We start from the raw sequence: 21,039 nt of genomic DNA, 5'->3' as shown, positions 1-21,039 counted from the left end.
GCAAACAAAGCTGCCAGTGCCCCAGGAAGGTGGGACAACTGTGTGCTCCTGCAGCCACGAGGGTCACGAGGGCCACACAGGGCCAGAGGAGGAATCTTTCCTGCTCGGGAAAAGGGAAATATGTGTAAGGGCAAACGAGCCAGCCCAGACAGCGGGATCGGCCCTTCTTTCCAGGGAGAGAGGCCTCGGAAGCTGGTGCAGAGCCCGTGTGCGTTGTTTGTGCAAGAGCCGAGCCTGTTGTCGTGAGCGCAGAGGCGTGTGGGGACGAGCTGTGCGTGTGCAGCGCTGCAGCAGGCGGGCAGCGCCACGCGTGTGCCCCTGCGAGCCCGGGGAACAGGCACGAGTGGCCCGGTACCTGCAAGGCGCCGTGAGCGCCCACAGCAGCCAGCGCACAGGGCACGGGCAGGGCGAGTGTGCCGAGCCTTCATGGGCGAGCAGGCGTGAGGGGAGCTGTGCGAGCACCCCCCTCACGAGGGGTGTGTGCCGTGGTAAGGCAAACGCGAGCAGCGTGTGCCCACATAAGGAACAGGTGTGCGTGGAGAGACGGCCCTCAGGAGGTGTGGGTGTGTATGCAGGGGGCATGCGGAGAAGGGGTTCGCGTCGAGGAGGCGGTGTCTGTGTGTCTGGATGTCTGTGTGTGTGTGTGTGTGTGTCTCCGGGTGTCTGTGTCGGAGCTCCGTGCCCTCACACCCGCTGTCTCTCCGCGCTGGCGCTGCCCGGGGCGGGGCCGCTGACGCACTGCGGCTGCAGCGGGCGGGCCCGGCGGGCGGGGGGCCGGTCGGTGACCGGGGCCGCGGCTCGGCCCGCCGGTGGCTGACTGACAGCGCTCCCTGCCCAGGCGCTGGAGGGGCCGGGCCGGAGCGGGGCGGGGGGAGGAGGAGGAGGAGCGGTGCGAACCGCCCTGCACTGCCGCGGCTCCTACCTATTCATTCAGTCACCTAAAATGGCTGGAGAGAGGAGGTGGCGGAGCAGGAGGAGGAGGTGAGGGGGAGCCGCAGCAGTGCCCCCACCTCCTCCGCGGCCCGGCGGAGCTCCCGGCGCGGCTGCGGCCGCCCCTGGCCCTTGGCACCATGTCGGGCGGCCCGGACGAGAGCTCGGTGCGGGTGGCGGTCAGGTAAGCGGCGCTGCTGCGGGCCGGGGGCGGGCGGCGGGGCCGTTCCCAGCGCCCACCCCGGGGACGGCAGCCCGGCACATCTTCCCTGCGGAGAGGGGGTCGCCTCCCCTCGGCCCCTGCCGAGCCGCTCTTTCCTCACAGCAGTAGGAAATAGCCAAAGGAGAGGGAAAACCCCCCCGACCATTCTGAGGTCTTTCTCAGTCATTTCTCTCTGATTTTGAGCAGTGACCCTAAAAATACTCCCAACTAATTATAGCCCGGTGCTGGTAGTGCTTACTCATGGAAGCAGAGCAGCCCCTGGACTGTGGCGATGCTGTTTGCATCGCGGAGCTTTAGGAGACACGCTGGTATTTTTAGAAGGATAAAGGCTTTTATCCCGTGGAGGCTGTGTCTAACCTCACATACCAGAGGGATGGACTCCCATGGGGCTGCTCGCACTACATAGGAATTAGGTGTATGTAGAAGTCATGATGGGAGTGGAGCTTAAATAATTTTATAACATCAGTTAATTCAAATTGCTCTTTAATCAGAGATAAAAATCTGCTATTCATCAGCGAGCTCTTAGCTCTTCTCGGTTTTCTACGTGAAAATACTATTTTATTGTTTGAAGAGCTTCCAGTTTAGCCTGTGGATGCTTCAGTCTTCAAGATGTCTTTACATGATTGAAACATGAGGACAAATGCATATATATGTGCATATATCTATGTCTGTTTATGTATAGTTACTTCAATATTTGGGATTTATTTGTGATGCTGTCGGTTTATTTCTTTGCTTTCAAGAAGTTTCTTTATGCTGACACACTTGGAATATTACAACACAAGAAATCAAACCTTAGGAGAAGGTCTGTTTGTTTCAGTGGCTCCTTGGACAGTCTTGCATTAGAGGCTTCAAGGGTTGTTGAGGAAGATGAAGAAGGTGATTTATTAGCTTTGTTTTGTTTTCTCTGAAGCATGCAGAAATAAGCGATGCTACTGTGTGCTATTGTTGGTACGTGGAGGTGGGGGAGCGCTGCAATAACATTTTCAGTAAACAGAGAAGCACCACCCCTGCCTGGTAACGTGGTGTGTATGCTGCAGTTGTTCATTAAAGTCTGATTGCAGCAGCGTTTTCTGTTGGGAGAGATGCTTTTGTGAGTGCTATCTGTTGAAGCATTTTTCACATAATGTTCAGGGAGGTACTAGTCTAAAGCATAATTAGGCTGTATTTTTAAAAAGGAAAATATGAGATAGGTGTGATCCTAAAAACAGGGTGTGTTACAGGTTTACAGACTGCTCTCTCATTTGAAGAAAATATTAAATATATTCTGAGCCAAAAGAAATAGTGATGTAAAACTTCATTTACAAATGCAGAGGTTTGTTGCAGCTTGGAATTAATAAAAAAACCTACTGGTGGAGATCCATTTATAATTGTAGGTGTGTGGTAAATAGATTAGGAGTAATATATGGTGAAGAGTTTGTAGAAGTAAATTCAAGTCACCCAGCTGTAGTTTTTGACAACAAATCCCTAATGTTATAAGGTATATTTCTGCAGTATAATTGTCTAACTAACATTTTGTGCCTGAATGCAGTTCTCTAATAATGAAGGATTGAATTTTTCCTCCTGTCTGCTTTCTTCCTTTTGGCAAATTAACTATTCATGTACAAGATTTTCCCCTCTCTGTTTAGCGTTTACGAACAAAAGCATGCACAGTAATTGTTTTTGCACCAGTAGCTCTTTGTAGATCGTTTTCTTTTATTTCTGATTGTGTATTTTGTGCAGTCCTGTAATTGAACTGATTTTGCATCTCAGTGTGTATTGGTGCCATGCTGTACCACGCATTATGAGCATTATATTCTGTTTCCTTGTTGGTTTTGCTCTTCAGCTCTTTTTGGCAACTTGAGCTCAGTTCAGTAATGATCTCCACAGTTGTGATGAATTAGTTGTTGTGTTTTGTATGTATGTTTCTGAGCAAGGCTCTCTCTACAGCTGGACCAGCTTTTAGTTTGCAGCCCCCATGGCTGCAAGATACACTGCAAAGGCATGAATTTGCTTAGACTTTAAACATAGGTTACAGAGTAGACATCACTGAAATTGTTTAGCAAATTGTTTTTCCAGAACCTGGTTGTCTCACCTAATTGTATCCAACAGGAATGAAAAATACTTCATTCTTTCCAATTAGCACCAGCTTTAAGCTATCATCTTGTATGCTAATTGCTCTCCATTTTCTTCAGTGTAATCATGGGTTTGTGACTGATGAGTTCCAGTTTAGTGAAGCATGAAAGCTGGAAATAGTTTGGCAGATAATCCAGAAACTAATGTTAAATTCCCCAATTAAGAAAAGATTTTTCTCTAGTCACCCACCACTGAAAGACTTGTGGACCTTGTGGATGATGGTGTGCAACTTTGGCAAAGAGCTTTGCTCTCTGACTGTGTGTAGTGTCTGTTTTCACATAAAATCAGAGAGTTCCCAAGATAGATGACAGTCATCTGATTAGAGAGCTTTCTTTTAAATGTGAAAAACTATCATTTTTGTAAGTCTAAAATTTGTCTTCCTTTTTCAAGTGTCTTTTCAGCATATGAAGACTAACTTCTGACAAGAAGGCTATGAAATGTTATCAACATCTTAGGCAACTGTTTCAAGTTCACAAAAGGATGGAGATTGTAGTTTGTAACTCTTGTCTCTTGCAACTTTAGTGGTGTCCACCAGCAAAATACAGCATGTAGGCTTGTGGTGTGTTGGGTAGATGAAGTTCTCACCTTAGATCCTCAACAGCCAGTGGTCTAGGTCTGTTAGTGCACTTCAGAGCTGGTGTATCACCCATGCCAGGGGCTGGATGGGTCACCCAAGAAGTGTGTGCTGCTACCCTTAACCAGACCTGAGCTGGATTGCAGGAATCGAAATGGCTCCATCAGTTAGTGCCTGTCCTTGCTCCATGTGGCTTAGGGCCATTTTAGGATGTTCTAGCAATGGTGATCTAAGAAATCAAAGTTGCATCTCAGTCCTTTGCATTTTTGGATACATGCTAAGCCAAAGAAGTTCTGGAGAACAGTAATGTTTGGATAGGTCTAACCAGAAATCTTATATGGAGGACTGTAACTGATAAAGCATGGAGGGTGTCTGTTGTGTCTTCTCCATAACAGGATCCAAATAACAGTGCAGAGCATTGAAGGAAATGTCTGTCCTCTAGCCCTTCAAAGGAGAAAGATGGCCTTGATCCACTGGGAGTCAGTGAAGGCTCTGGATGTACAGATAATAAGCTTCAGTGCTGATTTGTTAGAGATGCTGTATTAAAACAGAAGAAAATAAGTACAGTGTGAAAAGCTGAATTGCTGTACAAGCTGACCAATACTCAAGAGAAGATGGTCACTCTGGCATTCTTGGGTGACACCTCAGGGGGAGTGGACAATAAAAGAACTTGCATTCCCAGTTGGTGAAGCTGAAGAGCTTTGGCACTGGGCACGTTCTCGTGAAAGATGGAGCCCAGTTGAAACTGTGTTAATGGGCAGAACACAAAGAAGCGTCAGGGGATGGTGTTTTATGATCAGGCATGTTTAATATTTGTAAAGAACAGAGTAGTTGAAGTTTCCACTTCTCGTCATCCTAGGTATGCCTGTGTGTATTTCCCCTCTTCCCTGCTTTGGTAAAAGTGCCTCACTGGTGCTGCTTCATCTGCTGTGATTGACAATCTGCTTTGTTTCATCCCTCAAGTGGAGAGCAGGAGTGTTGCTGCATTCCTCCTCACGTGTGTAGAGAGGTTCTGGCATTTGGGGACCTAGTTCTGCTGCCTTGAGATGTGTAAAAAATTTCCTTTTCATACCCACCCTGGGTGTCTGCAACATGTTGTGATGCTGCTTCACAAAAGTGAAATGTTGATATTTGCCAAGTATGGAAACTGTGTGCAAAATGTAATGGGTCTACAGGTAAATGTTTTTAGTAACAGTAGAAGTAATAAGTGCAGCTGATGAATTAAAACCACACAGCTTCTGTTTCTGGTTTTCCAAAAGGGAGATGAAGTAAGCTGGAAAAACACATTGGTTACTAATTCAGTTTAGTGAAGATCAGAGCTTTTTACAACTAAAGCTTACTGTGGCATGGCATTAGGATACAGTGTTGACTTTTGATTACACAAGTAGAACATGTTCATCCATTGCAAATTTTGTTCTTCCCATTGCAAAGCTTTGGTATGGAATTCTTTTCATACTCCCAGTTGTTGAACTGTGTGATCAGGTTGTCCTGTGTAGGGTTTTTTCCCTACTTCACTAGTTTGTGTGGGCTTTTTTCCCCTCTCCATATGGAGTCTGTTTTTTGTTGTCATGCCTCCCTCTACCTTTTCACATTTTTGCATCATTCTTCTTTTCAAGCTTTTATAGTGAGGCTATTTTCCTCTGTGCTAGATCCAGCTATTGTTAGATACACTAGGAAAGAAGGAACAGAGTGAAAGGAACCTGTCCTTTTTAGACAAGCGTGTTTTGAAGCACTTTGATGGCAGCTGAGATTGATTTTCTTTCTTGGGCTGCTGTTGTGCAGGCAGTTACAGATGTGTTTGAGCTTCCCACCATGAACAGAACCTCAGATGCTGGATGAATGGACATGTATGCTGTGGTATATATTTTAAGCTCTGGAGATACTAATTTCATGCTTCCCATACAGTGCTAAGCATTCTCATAAATCATTCTATAACCAGATAAGCAGCAGCAATAGACTACAGTACTATCCCTTGGTTCCTTAGAATGGACCAAACTTTTCATTTTAATAGACAATAATTATTTCCCATCTGTAATCAGCTGTTAAAGGTTTTTGGGAAAAAATATCTGACTATGTTAATGAAGTTCGGCAATCTGTAAGTACACAAGAATGCCCCACATAATAAAAGACAAATTATCAGCAGCATTAAATAGCAAGCTGTTGGGAAATAACTCTTCTGCATGGAATCTGTTAATGGAAAGCTTCTGTTTCAGATCTTTTTGTTAGTTTTGATGTTTTTCTTTGCTCTCTGACTTACACAAACATCCCCTTGTCCTTCTCTGAAACTTTACCCCGTTGGTATGTTTTGCATTTTAGCTGAAGAAAAGACAGGGCACCATCTGCTGCTGAATGAATTCTGGTTTCATAATATCTGACTCGATCATCCATTACTGATATTGCTTGGGGCAGGCTGAAATCTGTGATCTTGCTTTCTAGGAAATAAACTTCCCTTTTCACCACTCGTGTTGTAAACACAAACTCATTCTTGGTTGGAGGGGAAAGAAATCCTACTTGGACCTTTCCCTTAGTGCCACATATTCCTTGCCAAAAATGGGTATCTTGAATTTAGGAAGAAGAAAAAGCAGTGGTTGGTGTACCTCAGCAGTCTGCTCATGCCTTTGGATCAATTATATTTTTAACTTGTCACTTCCCAAAATTTGTAGAAGACTTGGGAGTTTACTTTGCTTTGAAAAGCCATTTCCATTTAATGGTGTTTTCTTTACTACTTATGATCTGTTAGCCTAGACATTCCTTAATTACTGAACTTTGGGCTTCACATTTTCAGGTTTACTGTGTGACATCTGTAAATTCTTCTGTAGTTGTTGAATGACCCTTGTGCATGTGATCAAGAGAGCCCTGTTCCTCCCTCTTCTTTCCCTTGATTTGCTTTAAGCCTTTTTTATAGATTGCCCTTGCTGCCCACTCAGAGATAGCTGTTGGAATTCCTGCTTTCATGTTAGGTTGCCTGACTACTGCTGGCAAAATCAAGCAACTTTAGGTGCTTTTTTAATTTTAAAGAAATTACAGCAGAATACTAAATATCTGTGGTGGGTAGAGAATTTTTTGTTGTGCTAATATTATTTCCATGTAAAACACTTCTTTGAGAAGTGTCATTTGAACTGTGAACAAGAAAGTTTAATTAGAAATCAAACCAAATCTGAACAAGTCTAGCAAGAGTAACTACGTGAGCTGTGCCTTTTTATTATGCTCTCTCTCTCTTCTCTTGAATAGTTTTAATTTTTTGTGCATTTTCTTCCCATTCTTCCTTGATATTTTTTTTTAGTTCTGTCCTAATTTCCACTTTTCCCTGGTGACATATATCTGATCCAGTGTATGGGGACAAATGCTGCCTTATTTTTAAAAAATAGTCTTGTTTGATCTGTTTTATAGCAACAAGATACAAATGGAGAATATTGAAAAGATAAAGTTAGTGTCACAGTGAGTTTGATCCATAAAGAAACAAAACATTCAAAATGTATTCTAAAATGTGAAAACCTGCTGATTCAGATATTATGATTGATTAGCATAAAATATTTCCTGAATAGAATCTGAACAGAAATAAAGAGTGAGGAGCGAGTGCCATCTGTTCCTTTATTCTAGTAGTACCCTCAGCAGATTTGGTAGAGTTGGCCACTGCTGGATGAATTATTTTTCTGTGTAAAGAATTTTTTTTTCTTTAAATCAGCTGTCAAATGCTGATTGGGACAGTGCACCCTTTAAGCATCTCCAAGTCTGCCTAACAAAGATGCATGACTTATCCCTTGAGCCTGTTTGCTCTGGAGCTCCAACACAGAAAGCCGAGAGCAACAAGACCTCAGTAAAAGGTTGTGATTGTTTGACTACACACAGCAATTTAGAGGCATTGAAATTGAACAGTGCACTTCCATTGTTGAATTTAAAAATGGACTAAAGCATTTGTTGTCTAGGTAATTTAGTGTCTCACTGTTGGCTCCTGCATTTATGCTGCTGTAGGAACTCTGCATGGTTCAGTTGGTTAGCAGATAACTGTCTCTGTGCAGGACATTTTAGATTTAATGTAATCTTTCCATAGTAACCTTCAAATACTCCAGGTTTCTTGAAATGCTTCCTCTTGGATATTGTAGCTTTGAAGGATACTTATTTTCCCTTCCCTTTATGTTCAGCATAACTGATCCTGTAAAAGCATGAGTAAAGCAGTGTTTTCAATGTGAGTGAGTTACAGGAGTGCAGCATGCTGTGGCATTAGCAGTTCAGCTACCAGAGCTGAACACATGGAATGTTATTGATAATAGGACTAGACAGAAAATGGTTCCCTTTTGTGAGACATCTCAAAGTCTGACACTTTATCTTTTCTGCAGTGTTCTCTTTTGATAATGGAAGAGTTTGATCAAACAAGTTTCTCTGTGTACTGGGTCTAATCTCATCTGGGGCCTTGAAAAAAAGTATTCCACATCTTGAGTCAATTCTCCAGCCTCTTGGTTATTATCTTTAAGTGGTGTATTTTTTCAATGAGCTGGTTTTTTCTTTCCATTTATAATTATGTTAGTTATCCTTTGCTTAATACTGCTAAAACAAATTTAAGGTGACATATTAAGCTGGGAAGCTGCATAGCTGTGAAATACTAATGTCAGTCAAGAAACTATATTAAATACAGGATTTGTTAGCAATGTTGTTTAAGAAGTTATGCAAATCATCAGTAATAGGCTTAAAGTATAGAAGAAGAGTTTATCCTCTAGAAATACATTGCAAATGATGAAATACACTCTTGTATAATTTTAGGGTCGCTAGCAGGTTTGCTAGGAAATTTCTCATGCATAGTAAAACATCTAATATTGCATAAAATGTAGAAAGTGGCATATCTGGGTTCCTTTAAGTGTTTGGTACCATGTTGTCTGTGAGACTTCTTGGAGTAAAGTGATAGAAAGGTAGACTTAAGATGTGTGTGTATATATTTTATTCAAAATACTTACCTAATTAACTTTGTATTTCAGAGTCAGTAATCCTCAATGTTCATTTTGTTGGACATTTTTTCCTTAAGCATTGGACTAATTGGGAGATGAGTCCAGAGACCTTTTGTATCATTCAGAGTAGCTCATTATCCCAAGGTCCTAGAGTTGCTAATCACTCTCTGTGGTATTGATTTACCAACTGCAGCAGTGCCTCTGCCTTATTTTGTGCTTGATTCTGTCATAGGACACCATCCCTGTGTGCCCATCTCCATGTGTATGAGAATACAAGAGGGGTATGAGTGCAGATAGTAATATCTGTCTTTTTTTTTAATATTCTTTTCCTTCCCCATGCTCCCCTGGCACTTTGTTTATTGTCATCTTAGAATTATGTCATAAGATCCTCAGGCCAAAGACGTAGCTTCAAAGTAAACATGATATAAATAATACATGATGTAATATCATGACAAAACCAACTCTGCTAAAACACCTGAGTTAGTCATTACCTTCCATGAAAAGTCTTACTGTTAAAAATTCTATATATGGCTTTGTTTCTCCCTCTCCTCTCCACTCATTTCTGTGAAGAGTAAAAGAAATTGTGCCTGTACCAGACACTTTGATCTGGAGGAAGTAGCTGACTGCTTTTTTTTTTTTTACCTACTAAGCAAACAATATATTGCTTTAGTTGTCACTCTGCATAAGTTGCCCAGGTAAAGTTTATTTCATTCCCTAGTCTCAAATGCATTCTTTTTGAAGTCTAATCTTTAAGTACATGTGAAATAATTTTTAAACTCTCTCTCTGTAATGTAAAGCCTTTGAATTTTTCTTTAAAATTATTATCCATACATATTACTTTGTAGACTATAGATGTTGATACCATCTATATATCTGTATTTATTTTTTTAGTTAAAATGATATCATGCATGTGAATTACTGGTGTATTTGGGAAGGGCTGATGTCTTTAGGAGCAAGCTATTTGAAATGCATTAAAGACCAGAAAAATATTTTTATGTCATGCTAAGGATAGCTAAGTATCTGAGTGCATATTTTCTGGAGGTGATTGAAACAAGAAGGATTCTGCTTGTGTTTGAAGAGGCTGTAGATCAGAGGGAGGCCACCTGTTCATTCTATATCACTTAGAGTGCAGCTTATGCTTCTGTCTAATCTGATCAGTCAGCCCATCACTCAGGAACAATAAAATTGCCATTCTGATCTTTACAAGCAGAACTCTGAGTTCAGCAAAAGTGGATTGGTGTTCAGTAAGCTCCAAAAATGAGATGAGAGATAGGGCTGAATTGGTATTTGCAAGCAAAGTGTTTGACAGTTAAACTTTAGTACAATGAATGTTCCTTTTTATTTTTGTACTCCTGAAAGGGTTTTGTTTGAATTGGGGCTGAATTGAATTTGCTCTTGAGGGGTGTGTCTGTAGGGTTCTTTAATATTTGTTTGTTTGATTCATTGTTTCAGTTTTCTGTTGTTTTTTTTTTTGTTTGCCCTCTTTCTTTCTTTGTCTTCCTCACACAGTCTTCAAAGTGATCTACATTGGCCGGTCAACCCACTGTCTTGGCTCTGCATTTTAAAATGTTGCTGTAGATCTATTTCATTGTTGTTGTTTGCAAAGCTTGTAGGAACAGATGGACTTCTCATTGTTCTCTAAATGTCAACAAGTGTAGCCCTGGCAGGCTCTGAAGAGGAATCATAGGCTTGTCAAGGTTGGAAGGGGCCTCCAAGAAACATTGCACAGCTGAGATTTTCAAATTTTCAAACCAGCTTTGTTCTGTGCTTGCAGCCCCCAGAGCAGGGCTGGCCCCTGCTCCTGTGGATTTCCAGCTCTCAGGATCTGAGCGTGGAAATGTGTCGGATCTCAAGATCTCAGTCCTGAGATGCTGAGCCTCCGAGACCACCTTGGGGGGCTCGGGACTCCTGGAATGTTGCCAGAAGTGTCTGGTGGCTGGACTTTGGTCCTACACAGGAGACGACAAGGATGAGGGCTTCACCGGGTGAATGGCGAAAAGATTAGCTAATAAGAGGGTGAGAAACAGGGTTTAGGATTTATGTACAGGGGGGTTTGGAGGAGTAAGATGGAGGAATTGGGGTGTGTCCTGTCCTCCTTCTTCTTCCTCTTCTCCTCCATCTTCTTTGGCCACGGTGGCACCTTTGGATTGGTTATTACTGAGAGTACACCGAGTTATAAGAATAGATGGTATTGGGGAAAAATGATAAATATTGTATACGTAACAATGGGTATAAAGATACGTGGCTGCCCGGGAGGGCAGACAGTGTGCCCATGGCTGACTGCTGAGCAGATCTCTGGTGGCTGAAAGAACATCTTTTAGATAAACAATTAATAAACATAAAACCAGAAAGAAGAACTGAAGCCTCTTCTCGTCCTTCGATACGCGGGCTGCCCCAAGGCCACCCCGGGCCTTTCCAGGCCTCACAAACAGCCGAGATAAACCGGACAGAAATGCCTCCTCAGGAGGAGGGAACTTGCATAGAATGTTGCTGACCTACATCTTGGGACATACTTGATTAACAACAAAGGGCTGATGCACTCTCTGCTGCTGCTGTAGGCAAATGTTTGAGGAATGCACACATTATTCATGAGTGTGCAACAGCAGTGTTGCAGTGGAGCAAAACAAGAAACTCAGTGTATGTAGAACCTGGAGTTTTTACAAAGGAGCAAAGAAATAATTTTTTGTTCAGTGCTGCTGATGTCTAGTGGTAGATTCTGGGTCCTGCTGCTCACAAAAAATATGGGCTAAGAGGAACTGAAAAAAGGTAGGAAAGGGCTCTTTGTCTGGAAAACATGTCTGGTTCCATGAGAGATATGAGGAGTGAAGATTTGTAAGACACATCCTAAAATACCAAGAGTCAAGTATGGAGTGGAAGGGAATAAAATGCTCTTTATGCTCTAGGTGAAGTCAATAAAGTGTAGTAGATTTAAATTTCAGTAAGAAAAGTACAAGAGAGGAGAAAATATTTATCCGTTGTAAGGATGGATATTGTGGAATGAACAGGGAGGGAAATAAACCTGTGCTTTGTCTATGGAGATGTGAAATTGTCCATACAGGAAACTCTTCAAAACAATTCAGACTGGTAACTGCCAGGAAAATTTTGGATTAATTGGTTAATATTTAAATTAAATATTTAATTAAATGTTGAATTAATTGGTTAATTAATTATTACTTTGGTCCAGAGAGGTAGAGTGAGTGAATAAACTCTGACATTCAGAGGTTTTTTCCACCCCAAATGTCTGTAATTCTGTGAAGCTGCATGTGGGGTGCCAGGACCTGAATTCAGCACAATTGAATGATCCCATTCAAATGTCAGAATGTGTTCACAGAGGTGTGACCATGTCCACATGAACAGTAAAGCTTTACTGATTTGGGAGCGTAAGCCTAGATTAATCCAAGTTTGAAGGGACCTCAGGAGGTCATCTGATCCAGCCTCCCCCTCAAAGCATTGTTAAAACTAAATTCAGGTGAGGTTTTGCAAGGCTCTGTCAAAGTTAGGTTCTAGGAAAAACCTCTGAGACAGAGATTCATCAGTGTCTCTGGGCAACCAGTACTTGACTGTTCTGATTTTTGGTGGTCAGATTTCTTCCTTATCCCAAACTTATGGGAACTCAGCACATCACTCCTGATGTCCAGAGTTGCTGAGATAACCCCTGGGGGACTCAGAAATCCTGGGATGTTGCCAGAAGTGGTTGGTGATTGGATTTTGACCCTGCACGGGATGTGCCACCTGTATGAGGGCAAGAGGATCACTTGGGAATAAGTGGTGAAGGAATTGATTATTCACGGGGTGAAAACACAGATTTTGGGATCTTGGTACAGGGGGGGTTTTGGGAGACAAGATGGAGGAATTAGGGTGTGTCCTGTCCTTCTCCTCTTCTTCTTGTCATCCATCTTTGATGGTGATGCTGGCACTTTAGGATTGGTTCACATTAAATCTGCACTTGTTAATAAGGGTAAAAGGTATTGGAAGGTAAAGGTAAATATCTTATACGTAGCTTTTAATATAAAAATAGACAACCGCCCAGTGGGAGGTCAGTGTGCCCATGGCTGTCTTGCTGGGCAGACCTCTGTCAGGCTGGGAGACAACTTTGTAGATAAGAATTAATAAACAATATGGAAGACTGAAAAATCTGAAGAGTGCTCTCGTCCTTTGGAGCGCGGGCTGTCCCAAGGCCATCCTACACCTAACCGGGCAGAGACAACAGGCCGAGAACGGGGACGAACTGGGAAATCTCTTGCTTTATTTTGTGACCAGTGCCTCTTGTCTTCCCAGCGTGAACCTTGGAAAGGAGCTTGGGCCTTTTGTCTTTGTAATCCTCTCTTCTGCACCGACAGAGAGGAGACAAGGCCTGGAAGCCAAGAAGACACTGAAGAGCTCTGTGCCTATGGTCTGTTGGAAAGGGGAGATTGGGGGGCACCTTCAGCAAAGGGGGTGCAGCCTCTTCTCCAGCTGAGTTCTGAATATGATAGATCAGATTCCTGGGGGACTGACAGTCATCTAGTGGTGCTGGTGATAAGGCTGCTATTAGGAGATAATGTGTTGTAAGCATCACAGGGTGAAGTACTGGAGGCTTTTGCTGTTTGTTTGCATGGTTGCTGTACTCTTTCTGTGTAAAGTCTATTTTTTCTCCTCATATGACCCACCACTACCTTTTTGAAGACTGTTTCATGGTAAATGTGATACTGCAGCTGTGAAAGCATTTGGACTGTGATCAGGTTGGGCTAACAGTTTTTTTCTCCTAGCAGGAATATGTGTTGCTCACTGTCTACATTTTCTCTGCCACAGTTTAAGCTTACTCATTATTTTGACTGAGCTGACTGATGGGAATAATTACCCTCCATCATTGTTTAATGCTTCTTTACTTTTCAGATGCACTCTTCTCAGCCATCTCATAGAGTAATCTCTTTCCCTGTCCTGAGACAGTTCATGTTTCATTCTTTCAGTTCTTCTGGCTTGTTCAGACAGAATCATCTGTATGGGAGAAAGAAATGTGTACAATAGTCAGTGGTTTATCCCATGAAGCATGTGATATTGTTGTGAATACAGCCCAAAGCATTGCCTCTCTTTCCAAATAATTTCTTTTGAAATTATTTTTAATTTGTGCATTATCAGTTTCTGTCTTGTATATGAAGAACAGATTTTTTCACTTGATTTATTTATTTAGATTTGTGTATTCATAAAATGCATGTGGAGTGCTGGGCAAAGTTCACATTCAGTTTGGTTTGTATTGCTGGATATCTGCCTAGTATGTGTAAGAGCTGTCTGGTTGAAGTTCAATCTGTTTAAAAGAGAGGAATGTATTGGTAGACTGAATAAAATGCTTCAAAGCTCACATCTGTCTCTTGAATTTATATGCTTTTGATTTCTCAGATTGCAGCTAGGAAATGCAACTGACTTCTAAGTTTCACCAGATATGTCAAGGAAATATGACTGATTGTAGTCTAGCTGGGCAGACTAACTGCCATTTTTATATGTGTATTCTTTAATTTATACATGCAGTTTTCACCTTAAGAAGACTTCCTTTGTTCAAAACTGTATGTCTGTCCAGGGAATATCCAGTGGGACAGAATGTTTGCCATGTACTGCACTGCTGTAAAAGTTGCTCTCCTCTTTTGCCACCTCCTTGGTGCAGAGGGGGATGGTCACTCCAGCACAGCAAATATGGATGAGCTCCTCTCCTTTGCTCACAAGTAACTTGAATTGGGATCATGTTATTTTTCTGTCCTGATAATAAAGAAATAAAATGTAGGAGATACTTTTGTGTTCAAGGGGTCTCTCTCTGCTGCAGCTGTTACCAGTGCTGGGAATCCTCTGGGTACACTCCTGTGTGTCAGGGTGGGTGTTGCCATAGACCTTTTATGGGTCCTTGCTTCTGTGTGCCAGGCTGAGCTAATTTGTGGTTAGGGGACACAGGTCACTTCACTTCCAAGACTGGGAATAATTAAATCATCTGTGTGACTTGTTTTAGATATTTTTCTTCAGTACAGGGTTAAAATACCCAGAGTTGGAGGTCCACTGCTGTTTATAGGGCCAGCTGTGGTGTTGGAGTAACTATGAGCCTGTCTTGTGAGTGTTCATTCAGGCTGAGGAGACTCCTACTGCTTATTGATCTAGGTATGATTGGAGCACAAGGGTATGACCTGTCTTCAGTTACTTTGGAAATAGCGGAGAAGTTCTGTTTCCAAAAGAAATGGACATTCAAAGTTCTCCCTTGAGTCCTCCACAGCTGGATAGGGATGCCAGGATAGTGTAGAGCCATGGACTTTGCAGTTTCATTGTGAAGTCTGAAAGGTTCAAAGACAGCCAGAAATTGTTCATCAAATGCTTGAGTCTTTCTGGGTATCCTTGTTATGTGCCATTGCATACTTAACTTGCTCAGTTCAGTGTGCTTGTGACTGATGCAAAAATTAGAGGAGAGCTACAGATGACACAAGGGACTCTCTTGTGGCGTGTAGGGCTTTTTCTTTTAAAAAGGAAAAGCTATTTTTTGGCCTAATTTTTGCATTTGAGTCTTGGTCTAGTTAGTTTAAATTGTTAGCTAAGGTAGATAACCAAGGACTACACATATCAGATTTCATTGTGGTGTGGATTTTTGTATTTTTTTTAAAGCCCCAGCAAGAATTGCTAGAGGTACTGAAGTAGTTTCTGCATTGTCAGCAAGTTTTAGGTGGAGTGTCAATGTTGGACTGTTTTTCAGCTGCTGAGTCTTTGTGTTGCTCCATTTTTGCTGCTGTTGCAAGACCCCTCTGCCAACACCTCTCTGCCAACACCGCTGCTGCAGATGGGAGATAAACAACTTAATGCATTGCAATGGCTGCCAGGGAACAGAGGGCTGCAGTCTTGTTTCTCTGAACTGAAAACTCTGTGATAGCTTGAGATGAGGATGGCAGTATAGGAAAGATAAAAAAGATTGTATAAATTTTTTGTCCATTCTGACGCTTTGACATATTATGTAACCCCAGTCAACTGGATTTGATTGAGAATCTAATTTTGTATACTGTTAAAAACATGATTGTATTTGAAATAAAATCAGTCCTGACCTCAAATGCCAAGTCAAAGAAATCCTCTCCTTTCATTTGTGCTAGGTAATCCTACTTCCTGTCCTGAATCTTTCTCACAGTTTCAATTTATCTTTTTTCCATTCTTCAGCCACTGATCCTTGGTTCAGTGGTCTAGAAATGGTTAACTCTCATGGTGAGTTGGGAAATCAGCTATTTGTAGTTTTCTATGCCTTGCTAATTATTCATGTGATTGAGCTTACGTAAGGGCTGCATTACAGTTGCACTTCATTTGATGACAGAGTTCTGTATTTCTGTGTAAACAAAAGTCAAGTGATAAGGCATGGGCAGTCAAAGTCTATAGTTGAAATTAGGGAGAAAACAAACTTTCCTGGGAGGATCTTAAGGTCATGCTATCTGCTTAGCTGTCATGTTTCTTAAAAAAAAAACCCCACAAACAATAGCAAAAAACTTCCATAAAAACCCAGTCCTGACAGTATTTTATTTTAAAAGCTTTTTAAAAGCTGAAAGAGCCTTCTTTGCTATATTTCTTGCCTTAGCCTTTCTTCAGATTCAGTGGTGAAAACCCTTAAAGCATACAATTAACAGTTTGGATAGCATGATGTAGCAAAATATTAAAACTTTAAACAGCACAGAGTTTTCTTGCTTTGATACAAATTGTAAAAGCAGGCTGCCTTGGAAAAAGTCTGAAGTACCTGTTTTGGAGAAACCTTCAAATTCCAGAGAAAAAAGTATTGATCTATTGACCCTCTCTTAAGACATTTTTAATACTTGCTGACAATTTCTGTAGACCACAAATTACCTTACCAAGTTTTGTCTAAATATTCAATTTTTCTTTCTAAATATCTGGTACCATAGCATATGCTGTAATTAACTGCCTTTTACCTCCTTTCTCCATCTCTTAAATGTTGTCTGTAGTACTAAGAAAAATTTTTTTAAGTGGAAACAAGGTTGCCCAAAACACTAGAGCTTTGTTACTGTGGAATGATCTTTTCCCTTTTTTTGCTGTAAGAGCAGGGGTGGTGAGTGGTTGAAGCTGAGTGAAGTCAGAGGTGGGGGAGGCTGCTGCCTGATTCATAGCAGTTGGCAATGCAGAGTTTGTAGCTTGTGCTAATATCCAGTCTTCTGGTGCTGGTGAGGAAAACTACCTGAAACAGCTGTAAAGTTATGGATTATTATAGAGATATATCTGTCTGTAGCTTTTAATAAATGTGTGACCCATTATGACAGCTTTATAGAAGCCTCAGTGTAATACCCTCCCTGGCCTTGAGGCACTACCAGTATGTATTTACACACCATTTTGTATGAACTCAGAGTTTTCCATTTCCTGATGAAGTTCCTTCTTAGCTCCTGGAAAACCTTGGGAGCACTCCCTCCATGCACTGTCCTCTTAGCTCTCATTTAAGCAAAGAAGCTCCTCTGTTGTCCGATGTTTAAGGGCTTGGAGGAATGAGATGCTTGGTCACAAATTTTGTGGCAGGTCTGTAACCATCTCAGTTGGTTTACAGATCAGGACTACAGTGAGGCCATTACCATAGACTTAAGTTTCTAAGGCAATTTGAAACAGTTAATGTATGAATACTTAATTTGAAAGCACCTCCAGTGTGTAAGGGACTATGAACTCTGATGCAGACAAACCACAAGTGATTTGCATTGATGATTTCTGAGAGCAGCTGGGAAACGCCTGATTTAGAAGTATTAGTTGCCAAGAAGAGCTGATTTAATTGAGTCAAGGCAAAAGAAATGGGTTTTGACCTTGAAGCAGCTTGTCAGGACAGACTTCACCTTATGTCCCCAAGGAGCTGTGGCCAAGCATTCAGCAGACAGAAATGATCCCAGGATCAGGTGTTGCTGCTTTGTGTGCACTGGAGCTGAGGGAGACTGGCAGGGCAGTGCCCAGGCCAGCAGCTGCACACAGCAGAGAACTGTTCCAGAAATGGAGTCACAGCCTCCCAGGCCTGGGATGTAAAATGGACATAGTTGCTTTCAATTTGTGTGAGCCACCTTGCTGCATGATTTTTTTTTTTTGTGGTTGTTTTGTTTGTTTTTGTGAAGTAACTTTGCATTAATAGTTTGGATTTCTGGTTGGATTTGTAATCTTATCAGGGAACCTGAGCTGTAATGAAAAATTAACCCTACAGCTAGGACATGAAGCAGAAAGTGCTTAGCCTTGCTGTTGGGCCAGCATAGATAATGGTTGTCTAAAGCATTAAGTAGGAAGGAAGTAATTGGTTCTTTATAAACTTTATTCAGAGTGTATGCCATGAGTCCTGTGCAGTTTACACTGTGGTGCATGACTGGGATGCACTTGTTTCATGGATGTGCTCTGTTCTGGAGCTATTATTTTGGTGAAATGTACCAGTATTAATACTAGTGGTAATTCCAAACTGTAAGCTTGCTATTGCAGCAAGGTCTGCATGCCAGTAGTAATTAAACCAGGAGAATGACGATATTTCCACAGTGATTTCCACACTGAATTTGTTTAGCCGAGGCAACAAGGAGCTCCTACCTGCCCTAGTGTGGAAGCTAAACAGTTACCAAATCACACAGGCTTTTCTATTTTATTTGTTATAAAAAGTGAAGAATATGAAACCAGCCCATGCTTTTCTGATGAGGTAGCAAAGCATTCTCTTTCCCTTTCTCTTAGGTTAAAATCTCCAGTGATATATTGGATATTGTAGTCACTATTTATATAGTGTCATATAAGCCCTTCTGAACTCACTGAAAGGCTGAGCATGTGAAATGGCAGCAGCTCAGCCCTAAGCACGAGTGTTATTACAGAGGAGACCTCTCTTTCTTCTAGCTTTGGGATGTGGATTTTTATGTGAAACTGGCTTTCCTGTGAGGTTCCAGATTCCAGTGGATTTCTTGCACAGAAGATGTTGAATTAGGCCCTGATAGAGCAGTACCAACTCCAAACTTATTTCACCAGTCAACTGTGATAAATCCCATTCTTTTGACTTCTTGTGTTACTTAAGCTCCAATTATTTCAGCCTTCTACTGATATTCCATATAAAAGTTAAATACTCTCGTGATAATTTTTTTTTTCCCTGTCCCTTCTCCACCACATCTGAAAGTCAGCCTGCATTTAGCTGAACAAAGGATTATGGCCTGTAGATAACCCAAGTTTTGCACCTGGTTGAAACTTCATGGAGAGTGTTGTTAAGAATGAGTACCAAGAGACTTGCAGACTTCTCAGCTTTGGTGGGGGTTGAGGAAGGGTGGGGGACACTTTGGGGATTGACAGCTTATATTTTAAATGCTTCATAATGCTTCAGTTTATTTATGCCTGAAACACTCTCAGAAAAAGAGCATCCAGAATTGTAGTAATCAATCTGTTTGAAGCACGGCTCAGTGTGGGGAAAATGCTACCTGCTGAACTTTTAGTGTAGTTTCCTGTATTGTCCTGATTTTAACTAAATGTTTCAAGCCAAGAAAGAGCAGCAAGGTAGTCAGATTTAGAATGATGTTTAGTGCAGTGTCATTGCATAGGAAGAGAAGGATGGAAAAATTATCTCTGTTTGATGCTGTTGCTGCTGATGTGAATGATTTTGCAGCCTTGCAAATAGAATGAATAGACAAGAAGAAAATAATTAAATTTGAGGATTGACATTCAGACATAAAACAAGTAGCTGAAGCAGCGAGACTGGGGAAGGTGGATAACATTGTTTCTTTCTGTTTTGCAAGTTTGAAAACAGGCAGTACTAAATAAAGCAAGGGAGTTATTTTTCCTTACTCCAGAGTTAGGATTTACCAGCTCAGAGCTTTCAGTCGCTGCTTGAACAGTCTACCTTCTGTTTTGTAACAGAGCAACTTCTGTTCATTAGAAACAGTCAACAACAAATATGAAGAAATTTTCTGCAGTTTGCTTTGGGACTTGGTGTATCGAGTGTTATGGATACAACGTGGGTTTTTGTGTTGATTTTTTTTTTTTTTGGAAGGCGTGGCAGAAAAGTCATACAGTGGTTTTTGTTCCAGGAATGTTGCTTTGAAAGTTAAGAGTGAAGGCACTATTCAGCACAGATTATTGAAATACTGTTTTTAGCTGTCTTGTCTCATTGTGAAGTCTCTGGTTATTTTAGTAGTGTTGGCTAAGCAGTCATTTCAGTAATGATTAATGACAACTGGTAATTTTTTTAACTGACCTGACCCTCCTGTTCTTTTGTTTTATTATTTAACTGTAATTACTTATGAAGTGGGTTGTAGCTTTACCTATAGGTATGTTGGTAACTCTATGTTTATTTTGAGTTGGAGAAATGTAATTACTGGACTTGTGGCTCAGAAGTGTAAACTAACCAACTGCCCTGAATTTGAGAATATACAACTGGGAAGGCAGTGTTTCTGTATGGAGGGAAAGAATGGAAACAATTCCCAGAGCTACAGTAACCTTGCCATGAACATGTAGTGATTTGTGTGCTATAGCTGTAAGAGCTGGGAGCATAAGTGAATATGTGTGGATTTTTAAAAGGGAAAGGGAAATCTGGGTAAGGGAGGCAATTACGAGTTCTTTGCTGCAGACAGAGCAACCTTTATAACTTGGTTTAAAAATAACAGAGTACCTATTTTTAAAAACTAGGCTGCTTGGAAGAAGTAGTGAACTTCTAGAACAAACATACATTTAACTGAAGAGCACAAAATTGAATGAAGGCTAGTGTTGGCATGACTGACAATTTTTTTGTCATCTGGATAGCCTTGCATTACATCAGTTCTTTGCTCTATTCAAAAAAATTATTTTTCTATTGTGAATAAACACTTTTTTTTCTCTTGCTTATTTCTGAATATATTTGTGGTACTTATCAATGCTTTTAAGAAATCAAGGATTAGTTGTAATGTGTGGAAGTTCCCGAATGCATGTTCTTATTCTTAAAATATTTCACTTAATTGCATTAAATAATTGTATTTTTAAGTTATTTATTTGACTTTGCAGATAAATCTTTTTGTATGTGAGGGTGTGCAGAAATAATGTTACTGCTCTGCAAGATGGAATTTTCAACTTTTGAACCAGAAATCCACTGTCATTTCTGTGCCTTTATGTGGATATTTTTGGGTCATTTGCTGATGTCACGATGCCGCTGGCAATGTTTTTAAAACCAGCTGTCTCACAAAACTGTGCTTTTAGTAAAGTTTGACTCTGGTAGTTAAACATTAGTTATGAGTGTGCTTTCTAAAAAGAGTTGACACCAACCACATTTTTGTTGACCGATGTTCTTTTTACAGGTTTAGTGTATTTGTATA

General features: G+C 41.2%; 1 protein-coding gene across 9 annotated transcripts in view; it reads left to right on the top strand.

Moving 5' to 3' along the window:
- Positions 1–718: 718 nt before the first annotated feature.
- The window catches only part of KIF21A (kinesin family member 21A), an 88,214-nt gene continuing 67,893 nt past the window's right edge, over positions 719–21,039 (top strand). For 2 of the 9 annotated variants that reach the window (XM_074540028.1, XM_074540025.1), the window contains exon 1: positions 724–1,114. In XM_074540028.1, the coding sequence (XP_074396129.1) occupies positions 1,071–1,114 (44 nt within the window). In that variant the 5' untranslated portion in view covers positions 724–1,070. Of the gene's footprint in view, positions 1,115–21,039 lie in introns of all 9 variants that reach the window. The other 7 variants (XM_074540026.1, XM_074540029.1, XM_074540030.1 and 4 more) reach the window with 7 other exon arrangements.

Source organism: Zonotrichia albicollis, chromosome 4 (assembly GCF_047830755.1).
Source record: "Zonotrichia albicollis isolate bZonAlb1 chromosome 4, bZonAlb1.hap1, whole genome shotgun sequence".
Taxonomy (NCBI): domain Eukaryota; kingdom Metazoa; phylum Chordata; class Aves; order Passeriformes; family Passerellidae; genus Zonotrichia; species Zonotrichia albicollis.
The sequence above is the reverse complement of the archived record's forward strand: the minus strand, read 5'-3'. Positions and strand labels throughout refer to the sequence as shown.